This window comes from Poecilia latipinna, unplaced genomic scaffold, assembly GCF_001443285.1.
Source record: "Poecilia latipinna isolate Pla-1442-1.1 unplaced genomic scaffold, P_latipinna-1.0 Scaffold577, whole genome shotgun sequence".
Taxonomy (NCBI): Eukaryota; Metazoa; Chordata; class Actinopteri; order Cyprinodontiformes; family Poeciliidae; genus Poecilia; species Poecilia latipinna.
This window is the reverse complement of record NW_015113193.1, coordinates 61,889-77,684: the sequence shown is the minus strand read 5'-3', so window position 1 is coordinate 77,684 and position 15,796 is coordinate 61,889. Positions and strand designations below refer to the sequence as shown.

The 15,796-nt window shown below is 47.3% G+C and overlaps 1 protein-coding gene and 1 long non-coding RNA gene across 6 annotated transcripts in view; one reads left to right on the top strand and one right to left on the bottom strand.

The window, feature by feature from the left end:
- Nucleotides 1–101: 101 nt before the first annotated feature.
- ogdha (oxoglutarate dehydrogenase a) overlaps nt 102–15,796 on the top strand; it is a 30,577-nt gene continuing 14,882 nt past the window's right edge. The window contains exons 1-8 of one of the 5 annotated variants that reach the window (XM_015042103.1): nt 102–486; nt 3,022–3,195; nt 6,663–6,731; nt 6,923–7,025; nt 9,696–9,740; nt 14,898–15,013; nt 15,087–15,241; nt 15,308–15,454. In XM_015042103.1, coding sequence (XP_014897589.1) covers nt 247–486; nt 3,022–3,195; nt 6,663–6,731; nt 6,923–7,025; nt 9,696–9,740; nt 14,898–15,013; nt 15,087–15,241; nt 15,308–15,454 — 1,049 coding nt within the window. In that variant the 5' untranslated portion in view covers nt 102–246. Of the gene's footprint in view, nt 487–3,021; nt 3,196–6,662; nt 6,757–6,922; nt 7,026–9,695; nt 9,741–14,897; nt 15,014–15,086; nt 15,242–15,307; nt 15,455–15,796 lie in introns of all 5 variants that reach the window. The other 4 variants (XM_015042105.1, XM_015042104.1, XM_015042106.1 and 1 more) reach the window with 4 other exon arrangements.
- LOC106953381 (uncharacterized) lies at nt 104–14,891 on the bottom strand. Its single transcript, XR_001426190.1, has 3 exons — nt 11,667–14,891; nt 11,393–11,398; nt 104–115 (listed from the first exon to the last, which is right to left on the bottom strand). It is a non-coding gene; the product is annotated as an uncharacterized LOC106953381 (long non-coding RNA).

Here is a 15,796-nt window from a genome sequence, read left to right as displayed (position 1 = left end):
TCATGTTCGAATAAAATTTCATTTCATTTCAAACATGTGATTGGTTGATCAGATCAGAACAAACGTCCGATTGGTTCCTCACATCACGACCATAACTCTCACTCTCTGTCTCTCCCTCCCTCCCTCAGTGGACGTTTGATTCGACGCTTCCTGTGCAGCGGCGGCCCGGGTGGAGCTTACTGTCTGAGGCGCAGGACGTCCGGCCCGTCGGACCGATCGGCACCACCGTGTGTGTGAGGACTGCTCATGCATCGCTTAAGGACTTGTGCGGCGCGGTTGCGCCCGCTCACCGCCTCGCAGGCGGCGCAGACTGTCGGCCAGCAGCGGCCAATCACAGCCACCGGCGCCGCTGGCTCAAGGACGTTTCAGCCAATCAGGAGCTTCTCGGCGCCGGTGGCGTCGGAGCCGTTCCTGAACGGGACGAGCTCCAACTACGTGGAGGAGATGTACTACGCCTGGCTGGAGAATCCCAAGAGTGTCCACAAGGTGAGGCGCCCCCTGCTGGACCGGGGTCAGAGGTCAGGCCTGGGTGAACAACTGGAGAAATGGTGGCGCCTCCTACTGGTCTGATGAGAATCCTCTCTGGTTCTGGAGAGAAATGTTATTTGGGTCCAGAAGGTTCTGAAGATCCACATGCTTTTACTGTCTGGTCATGTGACAGCCGGTTCTGGTCCAGGTTCTGTTTGGAGGCATGACCTCTATTGACCTCTATTGTTCTGATCCGACGGGTCAGAACCCGTAAATCCCACGTCCAGACGGGAGTCTGAAGGCGACTCAGCTGCCATCAGAACCGACCCGATATCGTTCCAGCGCCGCTAAAGGACACCGGCTAATTTTAGCTCCCCGACGCTCCGACACATGGCTCAGCTGCTGCACTGGACCAGAACCAGAACCTCTGCTGGACCAGAACCTCTGCATGTTCTGGTCCATATTTCCTGCCGGAGCGGTTGGGTGTTAAGTTCAGGTCAGAACAGGAACCGGGTCCAGAGCGGTTCCTGGCAGGAAGAGGGTTTAAATCTGTTAACCTGACAGCAGCTACGCTTTTATTCAGTTATTTATCCCCATAAACTCCCTCTAAACATGTTTAAAACACTAAACTGTGCCAGTACTGACGGGTTTTGGTTCCACCAGAACATCAATAAAAATAAAAAAATATCAATTAGAATGAATAATAATCAATAATTGCAGATTAGTGATGGTCATCACCCTCTGGATGTACCTGCTGTCCTGCAGGTGCCTGTTTTTAAATGTTTCAGTTGAATTCAATCGGAGGCGCTGAACCCCGTGGACTGATCGCTACCGTAATGTTTGGACTATGAGCGGCTACAGTTTCAAATGCTTTGAGCTTTAACCACAAACTCTCCGGTAAATAAACTAACTAACGTTTGTTTAGGAAGTAGAGCGTCCTCACTCAGACACACGTTTGACACAAAACACCAGGTTTAATTTATTTTCCATTATTTTGTTAATAAAGGTGGGAAAATAAAAAGATTAATTAATTCAAAGGAAAACCTCGGGGTACTTAACATATTTATACAACTTTTTCTCTTCATAGTTATCCTCAGGCTCAGTAGCAGGGAAATTACGGTAACCACCAGGACTGAATGAAATGTTATGAATTCATCATTTCAGCATCTCACAGGAGAGTCTGGAGTCCAAGTGTCACGAACTTGTGTTTTTCATGTCCATGTGATATTCAGCCTCACACCAGATATTAATGACATCACCATAAAGGTTAAAGGTCACAGAAGGATGGACCATTCAGCCCCACAACCCTCCAAACAGGATGTCCATCTCTTCATCACAGTATTGCTCCCATTGCTGTGATCTCAGTTAGTCAGCCATGTTGTTCAGCTTAGTTGAAAATGTCTGAAATGTTTCTATTAAGTTACATTTATCTGAGTTGAGTCGGGTCTCAGAACCAGAACCGGTCCTGCTCTGCATGGTTAAACATCATTTCTGCTGTTTATTAATAAGCATCCCAGAATAATCGTCGTCTCTCCTCACTGAACGTTTCTCTGAATCTTTGATTCGGTTCATTATTTATAACGTTACAGAAACCAAACATTACTGATCTAAAATGTGATTTTCACTGAATTAAAAAATGCTGAACAAAACATCAATATTAAGCTAATAGGTGATGTTAGCATGTGTTTACACCATGTCTAGAAGCTTTTGGAGGAACTGACTGGGTGTTCATGGGTAGATTTGCTCGAGCCAACATGGTGGACGTGTTGCTGCTAGCGTTAGCAACCTTGTTGCTCTGTGACCTCGTTCTGCTGGAAGTGTCTCCATGGTAACCAGACTGGTTCCCCAAACTGTACCGTGGTTTTTAAACACTAAATGTCATGTGGCCCCTGTGTTTTAACACCATGGCAGGGATTCAGAGTGGGCGGAGCCTGGAACGGACCCGCCCCTTCCTGTGGGTCGGGTCAAACGAATCCAAATCCTGGAAGTTAATGTTCTGCAACCTGAAGAACTCAGCATGACTGTTGTGGAGCTAATTTCTACTGCAGAATGTCTGTCTGGCTAGCTAGCTAGCTAGCTAGCAAGCTAACGGTAGCCTTCAGTGCTACTCCATGACTAGCGCTGTTAGCTTCCTGTTCTCCCCCAGCCTGGCGCTCTGGTTGCTGCCCTGAACTGTTCTCCTGGACGAACTGCAGTGATTCTGCAGCCGTTGGCTCGGTTTCAGCTCTGAAGTGACTCGGGTTGTTCTGCAAAAGAAGACAAAATATTGCAAATTCCTTGTAAATATTCCTAAAGTAGCACCAAAAAATTCACTAAAACTATTGTGAAATCTCAGATAAAGTTTTGTAACTAAAAGAGGGTCAGAGATTTTCGTGGTTATTGACCTCTGTGGTGCCGACGCGCTAATGAATCTGTTTTTCTGATTTCTGCTCTTGTGATTTTCACAACAAATTTACGCCCAACGTGGGGAACGATAAATCACATACATGCATACGTTAAAACCTCCTCCCATCCGTCCTGCCTGACCTCTGACCTCTTCTTCCTTCCCTCCAGTCGTGGGACGTGTTTTTCCGTAACGCCAACGCCGGCGCGCCCCCCGGCGCCGCCTACCAGTCTCCTCTGGGTCTGGCGGCTCCTCAGCTGTCCTCGCTGGTCGGCGCTCAGCCCAACGCGGAGAAGCTGGTGGAGGATCATCTGGCTGTCCAGACCCTCATCAGAGCCTACCAGGTACGAACACATTTCACCTGGAGATGAAACTGTAACCTTCTCTGAACCAGTGAACTATGAACCTGAACTGATTCAGTTTCAGTCACTTTGACCTGATTCTGCTGAAGTTGGAACTTTCACAAGTCTGTGGTTTTTATGTGAACTGCAGTAAACTCAGGCCCAGTTTGCACGATAAAAAGTTCTGGTGAAAATGGAAGTTTTGCTGAGTTTGTGCTTCACATTTACACAAAAATAGCAAATGTTTTCCCTGACAGTGGCACAGTTTGACAACGGGTTCCAAACGTACCGCTTGTAAACGGAGTAAATGGATCTTTTCTGTCAGGGAGTCATGGCCTCATGCAGTATGACACAAAACAGCTGCTGCTACAATCCACAGAAGAAGAAACTGCCGACAGGTGTTACGACGATCCGCAGTTCCCCGTCAGATACGTTCCCCCTCGTCTCCTCGCCGCTCTGCACCGCCAGGCGGCAAAATACGCGCCTGGTTGTTCAGCACTTTTATCCAGAGAACTGCAGACACTGTGAAAGCTCAAACATGGTTCAGCAAAGTTTCCCACTTTCTGTTACTCTTTTGCAACTGGGCTCTCATCAGTGTGTGTGTTCTCCCAGATCCTGGGGAAATGCGAATCGACGTAACGACTGTCAGGTAGAACTTTAATGCAGAACCTAGCAGCCACTAGTGGCGTGGCGAAGGCGGTGCACCTGTTCGATGTGTAAACAGAGATTGTAATTGGAATGGCTTCGTGTGTTGATAGAAATGGAAAAAAATAAATAAATTTTGTTGGATCATTGTCATGAAAACAGGGCCTCAGAAAAGATTCTCATCCTTTTCTGGACATTAACTGGTTGAAATCTACATATTTATAAAGTGATTAATTATTTAGTGAAATTGTTTGAACTTGACTGAACGTCGGTGTGAAACTGAGCTGAAATGTTTAGCTTTCTGTTTCTTTCAGCCATGATTCCTCTGATTTCTCTGAACATGTCGAGTGTTTCTGTCTGGGTTATGAGAGAAAAGGGCCTAGTCCATGTAGCCGATACCTGGGAAGACATTTTCATTGGTTTTGGTCTTTCATCCACATGAAAACGCAGTTTAATATTAAAAACAATTATTTATAAAAAAGTCTGACCAAAGTGAAGGTTTAAAAAACCTGTATCTGTTTGTGTGTTTATGGGAAACAGATTTAAAATCCGACGCTTTAAAGTCTGCGACAAATAATTCACAGATTTATCCACAGACTCACTTTGACATTTATTTCCAGTTATTACTTGTGATTATACTCAGTCCAACATGATGGGCTATAAATTTAACATTGCACCCACCATTAGTGTAACTTTAGCTGTGATGCTAATTAGCGACAGTAGGCACTTAAGGAAAGCAACTGACCATTCAGTCTTGGTATGTTGATTATTTTCAACATACTGAGAGACTGTGAAGCTGTTTTTGAGCAGCCATTTCTTTCCACCGCTGCAGCGTTGTGGAGGAATCAAACCTTCCTCTGCACAGCCAGGTCAGAGAGGGAGCAGTTCTTCTCTTGAAAACAAATACTTCCTGCTTTCTGACTGAAGCAACACTGAAGGCGCCGCTGCACTGTTTCCATGGTAACAGATTACTGTACTAATGAGGCTTTTATTTTCCAGGTGAATTATGGAGAAGAAAAGCTGGGATGTGGCTTAAATCAAAATTAGAGCTGAAGTCGTTATTATGAACATATAATCTAAATTATAGAATCTATTAAAGTATATATATATATATATATATATATATATATATATATATATAACTTTTATTTATGTTGGTTGTCTCATTGAGATCCAAAATCTCATTTGCAAGAGCGGCCTGCTTATTTCTGTACAGTGATATTGAAACTTGTTCATCGCTCCATCAGCCAGCAGAGAGTCGGTTTCCCTCCTGCAGGCCGACAGTTTTCAGCTGCTTCAATCCAGCTGCAGATTCATAACCAGTCACTTCCAAACCAAAGCTGCGTTTGGCCGCTCACCGTGGAGCAAAAACAAACCCTGACCCCGGATACGAGGCGACAGCAAATCTAATACCCAGAGCTCACGGAGGAGAGCCCAGCTGACCGGCATCGCAGCTGAACATCTGATCAGGGATCAGTGGCAGCATTTAAACTGACTGCATGTTTGTTACAGGAAGCAGTAGTCGCAGCCGGAGCTTCAGGTTAAAAATAAGTCCAGGTGAATCTGAGCAGGAACTTTAAATGATTCATATTCCTGCTTCACGAGTCATAAGACGAGAGCAAAGATCAGATGGAGAGATTAAATCAATCTCACAGTGCTGGGTCTTACTGTACAGCTGCTTCACGTATTTAGGCCCTTTTTAGTTCATGTTCTCATATGCAAATGAGGGGCGGGGCTTTCTCTGGGGGCGGGGCTAATCTGAGCGCACACACCTGAGAGACGTGAACTTCAGGTAAAGCAGTTCTGTCGGGGATAAGAACGTCGGCACGACTCCGACCAAAACACAACCAGATGTTAAATCGGTTTCATGATCCAGCCAGTCGAATCGCCTCCATGTTGACTTCTGTGAACGGTGTCCAAAGCGAAAGAGGAAGAACGTAGACGCCACGCAGCAGCGCTCTGTTTGCAGCAGTAAAGATGGCTGCCAGTGTCTACAGATGGATTTTAACGTTACTCACAGCATCGTCACTAGACAACAGAAGCTGATTAAAACTTAGCAACCATCGTTTGGATTCACCGTCTGGCTTCCTCTGCTGCTCAATTTTGACAGATGTCTCAATCAACGACGTAAAGGTCGGATAAAATGCAGACAAAACTATTGGATACGATTTGGTTCCTCATTTAGAAGCAGAACAAATCTGATGATGTGAACTCTGCCAATCACTGCCCTCTGATTAGCCCCGCCCCCAGAGAAAGTCCCGCCCCCCTGTAATTTAAACTGAGGTAAGAAATAAAAGTCTATGAAATAAGTAGAGCTGCCTTTAAATAAATGAACCAATAAAATGAGGATTAAAATAAACCAGAAGATCCTGGAATGAGATCTGCTGGTGAAACCTTCGTAACTCTGCAGCTGCGTTTCCATTGATCGTATAAATGCACAAATTGGGATAAAAATAAATTTGCTTAATGGAAACATCAAAAATAGTTTTCTGATCAAATGTTTTCTGGGATCCTGTGGTTTTTCAGCCAGATTTCATAAAATTGCCATGGAAACAGTTTTTTTCACACCAGTCATGTGATCAACAATTGGATGCTACTACTGGCGGAAATGAAGAAGACGACGGCAGGAAGTGGTAGGAGGGAGACGATGCTGCGCATTTTTTAATGTCACGTGAATAAACTTTAACGTGAGATTTCAAATTTTTTTCTTAGTTAATGGAAACGTAGCAGGAATCTGTTTTTCCACGTTAGCGGCACACATGAAACGCAGCTGGAGAGTGTTAACGGTGTGTGTGTGCTCGGGCTGGGTGTGTGTGTGTGTTCAGGTCCTGGGCCATCACAACGCCCACCTGGACCCTCTGGGGATCAGCTGTGTGAATTTTGACGACGCTCCGGTCAGCGCCGGCTTCCAGGATGTCGGTGAGACGCCAGAACAGAACCAGAACTCTGGTGTTAACGTTGCTCTTCCTCCCACCCATCCTCCTCCTCCTCTAACCCTCTAACACTCCCCCTCTGTTGTGACTCTTCATCACTCTTCCTCCTCCTCCTGTCCTGTCCTGGGTGGGTTCTGTGTCGCCCTCTGTAGATCCGGGGGCACCACGTGGCCCAGCTGGACCCGCTGGGCATCATGGACGCCGATCTGGACTCGTGCGTTCCCACTGACATTATCACATCCTCTGACAAGCTGGGTGAGGACCTCCACCCTCAGAGTCAGCCTCCACCTCTTTCCCTCCACACTCACCCCAGCTGGAAGGTTTCCCCGATCGGGAATGCGTCCCACACTAAAATCCTGGATGTGCGCCAGAGGAAGTTCCCTCTGAAACGTTCTCACATGCCAGGAAGGTTCCAGCGTCTCGTTCAATCGTCCATCATGGCGTCTGGAGACTTCTGGTATATGAAGAACGTCTAGAGCATTAACCCACAGATCTCAGCTAACTGGAGCTTCTCTACTGGTTTGTCTTCTGTTGGAAGTCAAACCAGTAGAGAACTAAAAGTTTGTAAAAATGGCAATCACTGTTTTTAATCTTCTGTCTCACTAAAACAAACATAATTGTTGGCCTTATTGTTTTAGACGGTGGTCATTAAAATTCCTTCATAAAGACTCAAAGCTGGGAGAAATGATCAGATTATCTGTTTTCTGACTGAAAACTCTAGTTCAGACTAAAACCAGCTTTTATCCATTAAACGCCTCCAGTGGGACTTTGATCGCCACCTAGTGGTGGAGTGTGATTTAAAACACTCCCATCTATTTTTAGATTGGAATGTGAAACTGCACTGGGACTAAAGAATCCCAGGAAGTTGATCCACTTCCCCTCTCTAGCATCAGGTAGGCCCAGTTTTACCTCCAGCTAATGTTTATGATTATCCCTTCAGGGTTAGCATAGTTAGCGGTGCTAATGTTCAGATTTAGCATAGTTAGCATTTTAGTTAGCGGTGCTAATGTTCAGATTTAGCATAGTTAGCATTTTAGTTAGCGGTGCTAATGTTCGGATTTAGCATAGCTAACGTTTTAGTTAGCGGTGCTAATGTTCAGATTTAGCATTGCTAACGTTTTAGTTAGCGGTGCTAATGTTCAGATTTAGCGTAGCTAGCGTTTTAGTTAGCGGTGCTAATGTTCAGATTTAGCATAGCTAATGTTTTAGTTAGCGGTGCTTATTTTCAGATTTAGCATAGCTAGCGTTTTAGTTAGCGGTGCTAATGTTCAGATTTAGCATAGCTAACGTTTTAGTTAGCGGTGCCGACCACTGATCATAGTGACGCCCTAGAATCCTGAGATGATCTGGGCTGTGTGACATGGATCAGAACGCGGTCCGCTGTGGTGACTGAATGATGCTCAAAGGTCCAAAGTGACCCAATAAACCCTCCACCACCAGTATGACCAGGTGGTTTCAGTAGAGACCTGGTGGTACCATCAGTGGTACCATCAGAGTAGTTTTCCACATCAGGGTCATTTAGCTTTAGTTCAAACTTCCTGTTGGAGGACCAATCAGGGCTGCTTTTGGTCTGAACCTGAGGATCCATCACCAAGATGTCTGATCAGTTCCTGCTCTGCTCTGACTGAACTAGCTCTATGTATAGAGGTATAAACATAGACCGTGGCTTCTTGCTGACTTGTCAGCTCTGAACGCTTGTTGGTTCTGACCGGCTGGAGGATTGTTGGGTCACTGCTGCAGCTTCCGTGTCTGTAATTAATGCTAATGATAGCAGCTAGCAGCTTTAGCTCCAGTTGATGTGAAGATCTGAGTCATGATTGGAGGAGAGAGGAGATGGACGTCATGTGACCCCGCCCCCAGAGCGGCTGGCAGGTCAACATGGCCGCCGCTTTGTTTAGTCCTGAACTGAAAGGAAACCCTGGAGATTAAATGATCCAGCATGACCAACGTCAAAGACCCGGAGGTCATCACCAAAGATGGACCATCAGAACCAGGAGAATCATCAGAACCAGGAGAACCAGAGGAAAGTTCTGGTTGCTGTGATTATAAAGTTTGCTTCAACATTTTTGGTTAAAATTTAAAAACACAATGTCTGAATCCTCCAGATGTATAAATAATTTTGAGCCGGGTACCAGACGTACAGTGTTTAGAACCCGATCAGAACTCAGGTCCACATACCAACAGAACCAGCCCACTGTGACCCGGTGCCTCTGATCCACAGAGCCCAGAGCTTCAGGATGTTCCATAGGTTAGAAGGACCCCACATCAGTGTCTGACCTCAGCGTTACTCCATACCATGTGCCAGGAATCTGACCCGGTACCGGTTCTGCTGCTGGACTGGAGGCTCACCTGCTCAGAAGGTTCTGGTTCTGGTCCACACTACTGAACTGATCAGATCAATGGATCAGAACACATTCAAAACGGCCACAGCTTTAATTAACCAGAGAAGAAGAAACATTATGGAACCAAGAACCTGGTCCACAACGGGCCAAGCAGAACGAACCCGACCCTATTCAGATACAAACGGTTCTGTTGGGCCAAAGTTAGAAACGCTGTTGCTTTGCTGAACCAGGAATTAGCCGCATTCCAGCGGAATGGCTTGCTGCTGTGGTTCTGAACCAGGAATTAGCCGCATCCCGGTGGAACAGTTGTGGTTCTGAACCAGGAATTAGCCGCGTCCCTGTGGAATGGCTTGGTGCGTGGTTCTGATTGGGTCGAGTTCTGACTAACCCCAGCATGGTGTGACCTTCATCTCTCCCTCGCTGCGCCGGACCCGGAGGTTCTGTAGAACCGGGCGGTGCTGGGGGTGCGGAGATGCCACGGGCCGGATGGTGTTGGTGTGGTGGTGGCGGTCAAACAGGCTGACGGTCATTAATGTTGTCTGGGTGTTTCTCCCCATCGCTGCCCCCTGCTGGTGACCTCCAGACGTGGCTGTGCTCAAGAAGAGGCTGAGGTTCCTAACGGTAGGAGGTAGGAGACGCTGCTGCTGCTGCTGCTGCTGCTGCTGCTCTGTAGATCGGCTTCACTTCGCTGCTCAGCTGTCTGCCGGTTCTGACCCGGTCCATCACATTGCAGCTGTCCTCTCCGTCTCGGTCCAATGGTCAGTCGGGATGGACACCACAAAGCAGAACATCCTCCGGTTCTGTTCAGTTTTTATATAATTAGCTGCAGTTCGGTAGAAAAGTTTTCGACCCTCTGGATGTTTTACGTTTCGTTGCGTCTCTGAATCCATCAACATCAGATAAATTAGCTTTTTCACCTAGAAGAAAATAAGACGTTAAAGCTGCAGAACCTAACTTCTAATGAGACAGATGACCTGTGAAAAGATCCATCTCCTGGAGCTAGCCTGAGCTAGCATCGCTACCGACCAAAAACAGCCAATCAGAGCCTGGAGGCAGGTCTTAGCGCTGTCAATCATCTTCATGTACTCGCTGCTAAATGTGCCAACGGCGTAGAAACGATTTACAGGAAAACCGTTAATCTGTCGTCATCAGTGGCTATGCTAACAAGCCTTAGCATTGATGACAGCATATGCTGGCTGCAGAGAGCAAGGGACGGGAGAGGGATGAGCAGCGCCATACAGGATAGTGATGTACAGCGCCAAGACCCGCCTCCTGGCTCTGGTTGTTTCCAGTTAGCACTGGGAACACTGGAAGCTCGATGTTTTCACAGATTATCTGCATCATAATGGTTTATAACGGTTATGTTTTGCAGTTTAAGGTCAAAGTGAAACTGATTTCTACAAAATAATGACAGAAATGTTAACATTGAAATGAAGGATTGTATAAATATTCACAATCAGTTTAAAGTGACTGACCTAATCCAACAGAGGTCCAGCCAAATGGCGCCTCTGAACTGGACTCTTTGATAATGCAGCGCAGCATGCGTATGAAAACATGCGGCTCCGGATGCAGGCTGGTGTTTTTATTGGCAGTTTGAGTTACCATGGCAACACAGTTAGCCAAAAACCTCGCCTTTAAAGCACCGTGGGAATATTTGAGGATTTTCTGCGTCGTCACAGTTTCAGATAGATATGGATGAACCTGTTCTCCGTTCAGACGTTTAGTCTCTGTAGTTTTTCCTCTCGGCTCCAAAAGTTTGAGGACAAACTGATTTCAGTGAAACTGCCGGTCAGTCAGGATGACGGTGTTTTTATTTCACCGAGATTCTTTAATTCACTGTTATGACAGGTTTGTGTTTACTGTCATGAGTTTTGGTCGCATTGTTGCCCCGTCTAGAAGAGACGGTTTCCTGTGGAAATGAAAATCCAGTCTAATCTGTAATAGGGCTGTTGTAAACAAATATTTTAGTAATCGAGTAATCTATCAATTATTTTTACAACTAATCGGGTAATCGGATAAAAAAAATAAAATAAAATATTGGTTAGTTTGGCATAACAGCAGTGTTACTGTCAGATATCACATCAGTCCAATTTTCAGCTTCCCTAACAGAAACTAACCTGTAACAATAACAGCTCATTTCTAAGTTACCCTGAAGAAAAGTTACACAAAGATCTGAAATTATATCCAATGTAATAATAAAGAGCCAGGCTCACAGATACGCTGATAAAAATGATCCAGCTTTTAGTTTCTGTTCGTCTTCAGTGAGTTTAACAGATGAACTCTCACCTTGGCCCAAACCTGCCAAGCTTTGGGTTTGACAATACGGGAAATGTCTCCTGGATTGGGGGGTTTGGGGTTGGAGGGCAGGCGAAGTAAGACCGGAGGAGCAAAACGGGATATTTACGGCCCCTCCGTTCGTCACTCAGAAACTCATCTACCAGCCATGTTCCGCCTCCCATTGGTTCAGACCGGGATGATGTAAATGTATCGTCGGTTCGTCCTAAACCTGCTCTTCCACGGTCAGCACCAGCCGCCCGCCGTGTTCAGCCTCTACCTGTAGAAATCCTCCTCAGCTCTGAACCAGCAGCTCCGGAGCAGAAAGGCTGCCGGACTCCCGGATCGCTCCGGTCATTTAAGGATGATTATTGGTTCCCCGAAAACGATGAAAACCCGGAATTATCACTAATCAATAAAATCCCCGCGGGCCGAACTTGAAGATTGGACGTTATGATGATAGCTCTTAGCTTACGTCACAACTCGGAGGCGGAAGTCGGAGCTCTGTGCAACGCAAATAATGTTCCGGCCGGAACACGGCGCGCTAAATGATAAAACATAAACTAACGAAGCTGAGAGGCAGGAACATTTTCCTGGAGGAATTTTAGTGATCGAGGAACTCGAATCATTAGAGGAATCGTGTCAGCCCTAATCTGTAATCCACTCTAGTTTTCACTTTCATGTTTTACAAAATTATAATTTTGTAAATTGTCTTAAACTCAGATTATGTTGGTCAGGATTTCTTTATGAAGTTCCCACAGAACTCCTTACTGATGTCAGCGGTCTGGATCTGGACCAGTTCTGGTCTCAGAGGCCCGGTTCTGCTCCTACAGTTTAAATGTCTGATCCACTTTAGAGCCGTTCTGGTTCTGGAACCGTTCCTGGAGCAAACATTCGGACCAGAGCTCGCTCCTGTCCCCCCTCCCCTCCCTGTTTCTGAAGCTTCTAGCTGCCAGTCGCTTCCTGCTTTGCAGATATGAGAGGCCAGAACCGGGTTTTAACTGGGTCAGAACCAGATCAGGTTGGACATGGTTCGGTTCTGAACATAGGAGCTGTAGGAGCTTTTCCATTTTCTTGCTGAGTTCTAGAGAACCTCAGACCTGAGTTCTTCTTAACGGAACCGGTTCCTGGATCCAGTTTATGACAGACGGATCCGACTGAAACCAAGAACTCGTCTGCTCTGACTGGACCGGGTCCTCAGGTCCAACTGACCCGGTGTCTCCAGAAAAGCCTCGGCCCGGTTCTGCTCTCTGAAGGTTGCAGGACGTCGGCGGCTCGAATCCGGGGGTAAAAAGTCCAGATTCCGTCCGAGTCGGTTCCCATGGAAACGGGAGAAAATGGGTCAAAAGTTTCTTTAGAAGAAATTTTTAAACATCAAACAGAAGAGAAGAAATCATTGGGGCACAAGATATCCAGAAGAGAGACAGACTCCAGAGACGACCCGAGACCAGAACCAGGAGGAAGAACCTGAGCAGCGTCCTACTGGTTCAGACGGCAAAACCAGTGAAACCAGAGAGACCCGACATGCTTCCATTAAACCTGCGGGGTGTAACCGGTTTGTCGTTTGGCAAGGAGCAACGCCAACACCTGCCGACTTCACTCATCAACGTCCAGTCAGACAGGAAGTCTCCAACCCAAACCGGAGTAAACAAACATGGCCGCCAGGGAAGAAGCAGTGCAGACGGTTTGTGGACGACATTAAACGTCTCCATCGTCCATCGTTTTGGATTCCCCTCCACGTTTCCGTCACCTCGCTTCCTGATTGGCTGACGTCACACTCAGCAGGCTACGACATCGGGCCAGGAATATTCTGGATCCGTCCGGATAGCCTCCCGTCCAGATCCGGTCGCTCTGAACTCTCATCATCCAGATCATCTTCAGATCGCCAGGAGGAAAATCTCAACCTACAGCTCTAACCGCACGACCAGGCCGCTCAGACTGTGGCGCCTCCATCAGCGGAGCGCCAGAGGTAGAAGGGGTCAGAGGTCATCTGGGGCGTTTTGGGTTTTTCCAGACTCTTCATCAGATGCCTCAGAGATTCTGTTGGTACCGCGATGAACATCAGACCTGAGATCTGCTGCAGGGCTTCCTGTGATTAGTTGAGTCTGTGTGAGCAGAACTCTGATTGGCCGAGAGATAATCCCCCTCCCCACCCAGGTCCTCTTTTCTCACCTGTCTCCATCGTAACGCCTCGCCCCGCCTCAATAACACGTTCATGTCATCTGTTCATGCGTCTGCAGAGAAGCAACATGTTACCGTCAGAACCAGATCTGGACCCGTCCTCTCTGGGAGACCAGAGCTGGAAAACCCCAGAGATTAGATTCACTAATTACTACGCCAAAGAAAACCGCCCTACTGTAACCGTGGCAACACGTCAGCCTTTAATTTGTAGTTCATCCTCTGGTTTCTTCTCAGCTCTGGTCTCAGCTTGTTCTGTTTTGTTGGTCAAATTTCTGCGTCAGATCCTAAAATTCAGATTAAACGCCAAGATGGCCGAAGGCCCGGTCAGAGACGCTAACGGGTCTCTGCAGAACCTGCCGACCCGGTCAGCCAACCAGCATCAGGATGTCCTGAATTCGCTCCGTCCCCGTGTGGAGACGGAGTTTAATTGAGAACAAATATGTGGAGGTTCTGCTTGTTGAGGAAAAACCTCCAGCCTCCAGGTCGCCCTCTGCTGGCCAGGCTAGGAAGCAGCTAACGGTTCAGATGTTGAAGGTTTCCTTCCAGTTCTGGACTAACGAGACCAGGATGAACCTGGATGAAAAGTTGGCTGCGCTAACCCAAAAGCATTTTTCAGAAATATTAGTTATGCTAATGCTGAAGCACTGTACCAGCATTTCACAGAAGCTAATGCTTAATCAATATGCTAACACTGCAATTAGCAAAAGCTAATGCTAAAGCAATAGGCTAATGCTGTATTTAGTGGAAGCTAATGCTAAAGCAATAGGCTAATGCTGTATTTAGTGGAAGCTAATGCTAAAGCAATAGGCTAATGCTGTATTTAGCGGAAGTTAATGCTAAAGCAATAGGCTAATGCCGTATTTAGCGGAAGTTGAGGCAACATGGCTGCATTTCTAAAGCATCCTGAATCCTGGCGCGTCCCAACCAGGGATTTAAAACCAGGTTTCTGGTTTAGCTCCACCTGGATCCGTCTCTGGATTAAGCTTTAATTCACCCTGAGCAGCAGGACCGGTTCTGGACCGGTTCTGAAGAGGTTGAGGGGGAGATCTGGATCCGGCTGGTGTCATGGCAGCTCAGTCCTGAACATAGTGGAGGACTCCAGAGTGAAACAAAGTTTGAACCGTTTTGGTTCTGATCAGGAGGAACCAACATCTTCATGCTGATTGGCTCTAATCCTCTCACCTCTTCCTCCTCTTCCTCATCTGTCTGGTTTTCATCTCTAACTTCATTTCCTTCACCTTCAATCTTCTGGTTCTTCACCTCCTTCCTCTTGTTTCTTCTCTTCCTCCTCCCTCCCTTCCTGTCCCGCTTTGCATTATGGGATTTGTAGGCTTCTACGGTCTGGACGAATCGGACCTGGAGAAGGTGTTCCGGCTTCCCACCACCACCTTCATCGGCGGCTCGGAGACGGCGCTGCCGCTCAAGGAGATCATCCGCCGCCTGGAGGTAGGCGGGACGCGTCGCCCCCGGGGGGTATGTAAACATGTGACCCTCTGACTCAGACTGTGTGTGGCTTCAGATGGCCTACTGCCAGCACATCGGGGTGGAGTTCATGTTCATTAACGACCTGGAGCAGTGCCAGTGGATCCGCCAGAAGTTTGAGACTCCAGGAGTGATGCAGTTCACTCTGGAGGAGAAGAGGACGCTGCTGGCCCGGATGGTCCGCTCCACCAGGTAGGCCTCGCCTGCGGGGCGGCCGGGGGGCGGGGCCGGGATCACCTGACCTCTGGCTCTGTTCAGGTTTGAGGAGTTTCTGCAGAAGAAGTGGTCTGCAGAGAAACGATTCGGACTGGAGGGCTGCGAGTCTCTGATCCCGGCTCTGAAGACCATCATCGACAAATCCTCCGAGAACGGAGTGGAGAACGTCATCATGGGCATGCCGCACAGGTAACCCCCGCACAGGTAACACACGCACAGGTAACACACGCACAGGTAACACACGCACAGGTAACACGCACAGGTAACACACGCACAGGTAACACACGCACAGGTAACACACGCACAGGTAACACACGCACAGGTAACACACGCACAGGTAACACACAGGTAACACACACACAGGTAACACACGCACAGGTAACACACGCACAGGTCACACACACACAGGTAACACACACACAGGTCACACACACACAGGTCACACACACACAGGTAACACACACACAGGTAACACACGCACAGGTAACACACGCACAGGACACACACACACAGGCCACACACACACAGGCA